Source organism: Vollenhovia emeryi, unplaced genomic scaffold (assembly GCF_000949405.1).
Source record: "Vollenhovia emeryi isolate VEMERY1.0 unplaced genomic scaffold, V.emery_V1.0 DF939927.1, whole genome shotgun sequence".
In the NCBI taxonomy this organism is placed as follows: domain Eukaryota; kingdom Metazoa; phylum Arthropoda; class Insecta; order Hymenoptera; family Formicidae; genus Vollenhovia; species Vollenhovia emeryi.
This window is the reverse complement of record NW_011966439.1, coordinates 1,645-11,487: the sequence shown is the minus strand read 5'-3', so window position 1 is coordinate 11,487 and position 9,843 is coordinate 1,645. Positions and strand designations below refer to the sequence as shown.

Genomic DNA, 9,843 nt, shown 5'->3' with positions numbered 1-9,843 from the left:
ACCACGCCGGGAACCTTCGAGAAGCTTCTAGCTACTGCAGCGGACACAAGGGACCACGCAGGGATCCTTCGGGAGGCTTCTAGCTACTTCGGCGGACATACGGGACTACGCAGGGAGCCTTCGTGAAGCTTCGAGCAACTTCGGCGGACACACGGAACGGCGCTTGAATCCGTCGAGAAGCTTCTAGAGACGCAGCCATTACGCGACGCGTCTGCGCGCCACGCCCTCCATTGTATCTGGGCTCGTGGTGAACCACCTTCGGTACTACACGTGAGAGACACTCATTCGACATAATCTTAACCAAAGACCTAGCGTAGATTCATTTTCGTTGCGTTGGCTATTCAAAATGGCTAGCGAAGCCGACCTTGTTCAATTGAAAAAACGTCGCACCACAGTAAAGTCATCCTGCACGCGAATAAAAACGTACGTAGATTCTGTTCAAGAAGTTACGCGGACGGTAAGGGCACAACTCGAGGAACGCAAATTCAGGCTCGAACAATATTGGGCCGAATATGCCAAGTTGCAAATGCATATAGAATTATTAAACGAGACAGAAGCTACCGACAGAACTACTTTCGAGGATGCGTTCTACGAGTTGGCGTCCAAAATACGATACTTACTAGGACCCCCGAGCGTGTCGCGTGACAGTGATATTCCTTCCCAGACAACATCGAACTCGCTCGATACGTCGCGCCCGTCGTTAAACATGCGATTACCCAAGCTTGACCTTCCGAAATTTACGGGAAGGTACGACGAATGGTTCCCCTTTCGGGACACCTTTCAATCCGTTATTCACTCTAACGTTTCCCTCAGCGCAGTACATAAGTTACAATACTTAAGAGCCGCAACTAGCGACGACGCTCATAAAATAATAAGTTCTCTCGAAATATCCGAAGACAATTATACGGTCGCGTGGAATTTACTAAAAACTAGGTATGACAACAAGCGCGTCATAATCCAAAAACATATAAAAGCCATAGTCGAACTGCCGACTATGAGTAAGGAGGATGCGTGCGAGCTACGGCAAATCACGGACGGGGCAGCACGCCATCTTCAAGCGTTGAAGGCATTAAAACGCCCGACGGATAGTTGGGACGATCCGTTAATCTACTTACTTAGTGCTAAACTCGACGCGAATACTGCTCGAGAATGGCAAAGGTCACTGGCAGGCGATGAGCTGCCAACAATCAAACAATTTTTCGAGTTTCTATCTAGTCACTGTCAGGTTCTCGAATCGGCACAACAAGCCAACAGCGTAACAGGTAAAGGTGCTAGCTCTAGATCACACGCGAATACCAAGCAAAAGACATCTTGTCATACATCAGTCAATGTGAAATGTAACTTTTGTAAAGGCGAACACGCCATTCATCAATGCAAGCAATTCTTAGCACTCGCGGTCAATCAGCGCATAGAGAATGCGCGCTCTCGCAAAATCTGCTTAAATTGCCTGCGATCAACTGCTCATACCGCTGTTAAATGCCCGTCCGGGAACTGCAGAATTTGTTCTAAACGGCATAACACATTATTACACATTCAAGCCGCGCTGTCTAATCAAAGTGAGTCTACTGAGGCTTCTAAACAAGAGGCCAAGACGGACGCAAATCCCACGCCTAATATGGCTAGCGTTGTGGTGACGCACTCTTCTAATTCCGCCTGTAACCAACAGGCTCTTCTGTCCACAGCTATTGTAACCGCGATAGGTAAAGGTGGCTCGCAACACTCTAGCCGAGTTCTTCTCGATTCGGGATCCCAAGCTAACTTCGTAACAAAGGATTTCCTAAACACATTAGGATTAGTCCCTCGAGTAATGAATATGTCGGTATCAGGAATAAGCGGTACTACGGCTCAATCCACGCAAGCGATCCAAATCAAAATCCTTTCACGTATAAACACCTTTTCAGTCGTCATCGATTGCATCGTAGTCGATCGAATTACTGACGACCTTCCCGTATTTACAATGAAGCGATCGGAATTTAAACTTCCTCGCAATCTCCCCTTAGCTGATCCTAAGTTCCACATTTCATCTAAAGTAGATATGTTAATTGGTGCAGAAACGTTCTGGAACACCCTGTGTGTAGGACAGATCCGAGCGACACACGAACACCCACTACTACAAAAAACGAAATTAGGATGGATTCTAGCAGGCAGGTTAATCAATCATCCAGCGCACATACAACGAGTGGCGTCACTTTGCGCCTCTGTAAGCAATTCCGACTTGCACGAACAGCTCCATAGGTTTTGGAAAATGGACGAATTTCGCGACAGTTCTAAAACATATACGCTTGAGGAACAACGCTGCGAGAAGCATTTCGTAGAGACGACGACTAGAAACGACCAGGGTCGATACATAGTTCATTTACCGATCAAACAAGAAATATGTGCAGAGCTAGGCGAGTCGCGAACCATAGCACTAAATAGACTGCATGCCTTAGAAAGACGTTTTGATCGGGACGCACAGCTAAAAGAACAATATTCAAGGGTCATACGTGAATACGCGACTTTAGGGCACATGCGGCCAATAATAGAAACCTCTTTACACGAGTCCGGTACGTACTACATGCCTCATCACTGCGTAGTAAAAGAAAACGCTAAAAGTACCAAACTTCGGGTGGTTTTCGATGCATCATGCAAATCCGATAGCGGAATATCATTAAACAATTCAATGATGGTAGGGCCGGTCGTGCAGGAGGACCTCACATCGATTCTTTTAAGATTTCGTACGTTCCGATACGTATTAGTAGCAGATGTGGTAAAAATGTACCGCCAGATATTGATAGACCCGTCGCAAACAAGATTGCAGAGAATATTATGGCGTGACGACAAAGCGTTCAACGTGCAGGCGTTCGAGTTGGTCACGGTTACATATGGCACGGCGGCGGCCTCCTTTTTAGCAACAAGATGCCTCGTGGATCTTGCGGATCAACAAGAGAAAGAACTCCCACTTGGGGCTTCTCGTATAAAGCGCGATTTTTATGTCGACGATCTGCTCACCGGAGCAGACTCTAAAACAGAGGCAATAAACATTCGTGACCAAATAATACAGATACTAAAGTCAGGATCTTTCGCACTAAGCAAATGGGGCTCTAATTGTCCGGATTTAATAAAGGGAGTCGACGGTCATATCGATGGTCTCGTAACTCTCGACAAAGAAGGTAGCTTTCGCGTTTTGGGCATCGCATGGGACCAACGCGACGACGTATTCCGTTTTTCCTTTAACCCTGAACAATCCCCAGGAGTCTTGACAAAGCGATCTATATTATCAGAAGTTTCCAAACTATTTGACCCTTTAGGTTTAATAGGCCCTATTACCGTACTCACAAAATTAGTATTACAGGACTTATGGCGGGCAGGAGTAGATTGGGACGAATCCGTTCCCCAGGAGATTCATGAGAGATGGTCACAAATAAAACTGCAGTTAACCAATCTCAATCAGCTATCGGTCCCTAGGCAAGTCAAGCATCAATTCGAACCAGAGCTCGTGCAAATACACGGTTTCTGTGACGCGAGTGAACACGCGTATGGCGCTTGCGTATACGTCCGCACACGGGTGAACTCGAATGAGTACGTTTCGCATCTCCTGTTCTCTAAATCCCGCGTAGCCCCTCTTAAGGCGGTTTCTTTGCCACGCCTTGAACTGGCGGCGGCATTATTGCTGTCCCAAACGATTGATAAGATCAAATTGGCAATAGATACAAGGGCTATTAAAATATGTCTATGGTCAGATTCCACCATAGCGTTAAACTGGATAACCTCTCCTTCGCGTCGATGGTCAGTCTTCGTTGCCAATCGAGTAGGAGAGATCCAAAGGTTAACAGAAATCCCAAGTTGGCGACACGTTAGGTCTGCCGACAACCCGGCCGACATCATTTCGAGAGGGATGCTTCCTATTGAATTAATGCACTCGCGATTATGGTGGCAAGGCCCTTCTTACCTTACATCGCCAGAAAGTCAATGGCCTAGCGGCAACTTTAGTTTACTAAAGACGGGAATGCCCGAACAAAAAATAACTTGCGCGATAATAGCCTCTTCAAGTTCTAATTTCGTAAACGAACTCATCGACAAATTTTCTAACTTAAATAAGATTTGCCGAATCTTAGCCTATTGTTCGAGAGTGTTCAAACCAAAAAACAAAAAACCTTTCACTGTAGAAATATCCCCGGAAGAGAATTCTCACTCTCTGAATATTCTATGTAAAACTATACAAGTACAAGTCTTCGCGACTGATTACGAAAGCCTAAAGCAAAAGCGTAGCCTCGGTAGCGCGAGCAAGCTGATCTCTTTGTCCCCTTTCATGAATGATGACGGGCTTATAAGGGTAGGCGGCAGATTGAAGAACTCGGCATTAGCTTTCGATGCCTGCCATCAGATACTCCTACCACGAAATCACGCGCTAACCCGACGCATTATAGAATACGAGCACTTACGTAACATGCATTGCGGCCTGCAAGCCACTATGGCCGCGGTTCGCCAACGATTCTGGCCGTTATCTTTAAGATCTGCTACTCGTAGTATCATAAACAAATGTATTACATGCTTCAGGGCGAAACCAACATCATCCGAAGCACTGATGGGTAATCTGCCCACTCCTCGAGTCGCGGTTTCTAGACCATTTTCGCATTGCGGCGTAGACTATGCCGGGCCAGTGACCTTGCGAGAAGGAAATCGACGCAATTCGCGCAATCGCAAGGCCTACGTGGCCGTGTTCGTTTGTTTAGCAACAAAAGCGATACATTTAGAGGTGGTGGGCGATCTTACCACCGACGCGTTCCTTGCGGCGCTTAAAAGGCTCATATCCAGGAGAGGCAAACCGGCGTGCATGTATTCGGATAACGCTACTACCTTTGTCGGAGCTCAAAGACAATTGAAGGAATGGTACGATTTTCTGTCAACAAACCAGGTGCAAACTTCTATCGAACATTTTTTACGCGATCATCACACGCAATGGAGCTTCATCCCTCCCAACGCGCCTCACTTTGGTGGCCTTTGGGAGGCGGCTGTCAAATCAGCTAAGTTCCACCTGACTCGTATAATTGGTGGACACCACATAACCTTTGAAGAAATGCAGACTATCTTGTGCGAAATCGAAGCCATTCTAAATTCTCGACCTCTCGTGCCTTTGAGCTCCGATCCCAACGACATGTCATATATAAGCCCGGGGCACTTCCTAACCGGGGCTCCTTTGAATAGTTTCCCGAGTCCGGAGCTACTTGATGTTAATATAAATAGATTGACACGATGGCAATTGATAGAACATATGCGACAACACTTTTGGTCGAGGTGGAGTAAGGAATACTTAAATTCCCTTCAGGAGCGCCACAAATGGCAACGTTCCAAGGGATTGCAGCTGGAACCTGGTCGATTGGTTCTAATAAAACAGCCGGGATTAGCACCACTACACTGGTTAACCGGACGAGTGGAGCGAGTTCATTCGGGAACTGATGGAATAGCGCGCTCAGCCACGGTTAGAACTAGCAAGGGATCATACGACAGACCGTTGGCTAGATTGGCTATATTGCCTCTATAATTAAGCAGTCATACGTTACGTCAATTAATTGCGTTACAAGCCTTACCTTATAAGTTCATATATTCTGTTAATCACGCGTAGATGTAAGTTTAGTTACACATTACATTATAAGCCTATGTATTATTAGGATAACCCTGCTGAGTTAAACACAATATTTTATTTAATTAGCTATGCCTGTTAGCTATCGCTCTAGGCTTGTTAGAGCATTTTCCAAGGCATTCTTGTCACCTGTGAATTGAAGGGGAACCCTTCAAGGCGGGCGGCTTTGTTAAAGCATTAATGAGTTGATTTGGGACATGAGGCCCTTCGCGGTCATGTGCGATACCATTGGCTGGCGCAGCCTGATCATGCGCGGCCCTCCCTCCCCCCTTCTTGCCGTTAGTTATAGGCGAGGCGCACGCGGCGCACGAAAAAGAAGTTAGTTCGGTTGCGACATTCCTACGAGGAAGTTCACTGTAAGAGGCGTAAGCCTCAATACAAACAATAAAGACTGAACCGAAAGAACATAAGTGTCTTAACCGCCCGTTCCCGAGGACCACCAGACCGGAGAACACGGCGGAGAGCGTACGAGCTCGCAGGCGCCCTAGCAAACGAGCGAAGGTGCCACCTAACCACGAAACATCCGCAGAGAAGAACTCATAGGCTTGGCCAAGCTCTCGATACCTAGATGGTTCAACACTTGGAGCACCTCTTCTGTGGAACTGCAAGGCTTCTCTGACGCTTCTCAATTAGCAATGACTGCAGTCGTATACATCTCCGTTCACGACTCAACTGGATCCACGTCTTCACTTGTGTGCTCCAAAACTAAGGTAGCACCTCTCAAGCGGCTCTCAATCCCTCGACTTGAACTCACGGCTGCTCTACTGCTCTCTCGACTCATGCTATACGTCAAAGCCACTTTAAACAAGGACGTAACGGCAACTCACCTGTGGACGGAATCTCTAGTGACACTCTCATGGATCAGGTCTCATGCATCACGCTGGAAGGATTTTGTCAGAAACAGGGTGGCTCAAATTGAAGAACTCACTCCAGCTGCTCACTGGAGATACATACCTGGAACTTCCAATTCGGCTGATTGCGCATCACGAGGGCTCACGACTGCTCAGCTTCAAAACCACTCACTTTGGTGGACGGGATCACCATGGATACTCAATCCAGACTTATGGCCGTCGCAACCAGCACTCTCCGAAGAGTTGAGTGCAACAGAAGTTCACCCAGGCGTTTCGCTATTGACGGTTACGCCAAGGACTGATTCTCAATGGCAACTCATCTACAGGTACTCAAGCCTCACTAAACTATTGAGGATTACAGCTCTCTCTTTCAGATTCGTCTCACGGTTGAGGAAGGTCCACGACTCATTGCCTGTTAGACACATCTCTCCAGAGACCTTGGAGAAAGCGAGGCTCTTCTGGATTCAGGCAGCTCAAGTAACGTACTTCTCTCACGAGCTCAAGGCGCTACAAGCAGACTCACCGTTGGCAAAGGCACACGCATTCAACCGATTAACTGCGTACATCGACGCTCAAGGAGTCATTCGCGTCGGCGGACGACTCGCTCACGCAGCTCTTTCACTCGATGCGAAACATCCTACAATATTGCCTCGTTACTCTCAGCTATCATCATTGATCATCGCTCACGCTCATCAACGGCCTCTACATGGAGGCACGCAGCTTACGCTGTCGCACATCCGACAACAGTACTGGATTCTCGGCGGAAGGGCTCCTGTCAAGTCTTACATTCTGCGGTGTGTCACGTGTGCTCGGCAGAGGGAGATCCGTGCTCATCAACTGATGGGCCAACTACCCTTCTCTCGGGTTACGCAGACACGACCGTTCACTCATACAGGTGTGGACTACGCAGGGCCACTCACCGTCAAAACGTGGAAAGGAAGAGGTGCCAAGACCACTAAAGGCTGGATTTACGTCTTTGTCTGCTTCTCAACTTCAGCAGTACACCTAGAGGCGGTCAGTGACTACTCATCCGAAGGGTTCATTGCCGCCCATCGACGCTTCTCATCCAGACGCGGCATTGCTCACACCTCACAATCAAACTGCGGCACCAATTTCATCGACGCGGATACAGCTCTCAAAAGGCTGTTTATCCAGAGCACTCAAAACCATCAACGCATTTCTCAACTGCTCTCGCAAGACAACACCCGATGGGAGTTCAATCTCCCAGCGACACCTCACAGGGGAGGAAAATGGGAGGCCGTCGTAAAACCAAAAGTATCACCTACGGCGCACTATTGGAGAAGGCGTGCTCACCTTTGAGGAGCTCACCACATTGCTCACTCAAATTGAGGCAATTCTCAACTCGCGACCTCTCGAACCATTGAGTGACGACTCAAAAGACATCTCAGCACTCACGCCAGGTCACTTCCTCGTAGGAAGCCCTCTCACCGCCATACCAGAGCCATCACTCACTGACATGGCCATCTCAAGACTCTCACGATGGCAACTCATCCAGCAAAAGGCACCATAGGAACAACGAGCTCAAGATCGGATCATTGGTGCTCATCACCGACGAGCGGCTACCACCATGCAAATGGCCGTTAGCCCGGATAACAGCCCTACATCCTGGGAAGGATGGACTCGTGCGGGTGGTGACTTTGAAGACAGCCACTACCACTCTCATCCGACCAGTGATCAAGCTCTCCGTCCTGCCAATCTCATCATAAGATTAGGGATTATCAACATCGTTGCTGATGGCGGGCGGAATGTTCGAGATTAATTTGAATCTCGTTTATTTCATCCCCGGCGTGATGGCAGCATCAGCCGGGTCAGATCGTGCAGCGCCGCATGAGCGCTGCTCGCGCATGCCCGATCGCGACACGAGGCGACCGCGCGACTTCACGTACGTTTCCGGGGCTCTTTGTCTCATGGCGACCGTACGTAGTACACGCGTCTTGAAGTGCGGATAGTTATCCAGTGCTCTTTTGTGGACTTTCTCATCTTCTCACCTTCTCACTTTCTCATCTGCTCATCCGAGAATAGACTCAGTGAAAGACACAGTGAATCCATCAGTGCGGCTCATCCCGGACAGCTCGAGTACAGCATCAACGGCGGCTCAGACTCACCACGCACCGCGCACGCCGGCGCCGCGTGGACACGGCTCACGGGCATCAACTCACCAGGCCGGCCATCGATCAATAATATCGACCTGTGCACGTGAATACAGACTTATCATACCGAATTGACTTGTATCGACTTCTCAGATCTCACATTTACAGACTTTTACATTTGCCGAAACTTTCACATGTAATTCGTTAAAGTATTAAACCTGTGTCATTTCATTTTACATCAACTCGTCCGAGTCTTCAGATCACGTGATGTTCCACCCCAATTAAGCGTGCATTCGCTCCTTGAGTCTTGTCGCTACGTCCTCTCACCCTGCTTCCATCCGCAGCGGTACCAGCGAACTCTCCTAGCGAGAATCGCTAACATAGAAACATGATTATTTTTTATCGCAAGATTACTCAAATAAAACAAAATACGAATTACCTTCCCGAATTCAATGAAGATTGTGCCTTTGCAATGCGTTTGTCACGGTTCATGTTATATTGGGTTCGTGGTCTCCTTACACCATGTTCTTCTACCAATCTCGCAATATTTATTTCTTGATCGGTGATCAAACTAGTTAAATTATCTGTAAAAATCATATCATTTAAAAAATATATTTATGCGGTAATGTACAAAAGCCGTGATAATGACAAGCAATACATACGAAGAAATTTCCAAATATTTGGATGAATTCCAAATTTGCGAAAAATTGCAAAATGGAAACTCTCTACGAAGTTATTCGTCCGTATGGATGTACCGAAAACGGAGACTTTATCTTTCAAAGGTAGCCAAGTACGTCTCAAATAAACAATAAATTGCAACACAGAGGGATATTGCGCCGATAACGTATCGGCTTCTTCTTGAAGTATTTGCAATCCTTGCTCGAACATATTAGCCGGAGCCAACGGTAAGGCCATGGTAAGACCGAGAATCTTCCTTGGTGCTGCTGTTAATCGAAGGGCCTTCCAACGTCTTAATACGGCCTATACAAAGAATAATATTGAATGCAAACTAACAAACATACGAGTTAAAAAAGCTTCCAAGGTTACTAAATATTTCCATTTTCGATATTATAGAAAATCTATATATTATACCTGATTGAAATGAAACCAGCAGCCGGTTAGCCGCGAGTCCGGAAAAATCTTCCTTGCAATCGTCATTGCCGCGCGTTCATAATCACTCATGATTGAGCGGACTTCTCGCAATTTGGACGCAGGTCCTTTACTTTCCGCCAAATTGCATTATACACGCCCATTGTGC

The 9,843-nt window shown here is 47.3% G+C and overlaps 2 protein-coding genes across 2 annotated transcripts; both read left to right on the top strand.

Annotated features, from left to right (window-relative positions):
* Positions 1–346: 346 nt before the first annotated feature.
* On the top strand, positions 347–5,524 carry LOC105556567. The gene has a single exon (XM_012003660.1). The coding sequence runs from the start codon at positions 347–349 to the stop codon at positions 5,522–5,524; it is 5,178 nt and encodes a 1,725-aa protein (XP_011859050.1).
* Positions 5,525–6,258: 734 nt separating this feature from the next.
* Positions 6,259–8,201, top strand: LOC105556566. The gene is made up of 2 exons (XM_012003659.1): positions 6,259–7,749; positions 7,911–8,201. Exons 1-2 carry the CDS (start codon positions 6,259–6,261, stop codon positions 8,199–8,201), a joined length of 1,782 nt encoding a protein of 593 aa, XP_011859049.1.
* The last annotated feature ends 1,642 nt before the right edge of the window (positions 8,202–9,843 follow it).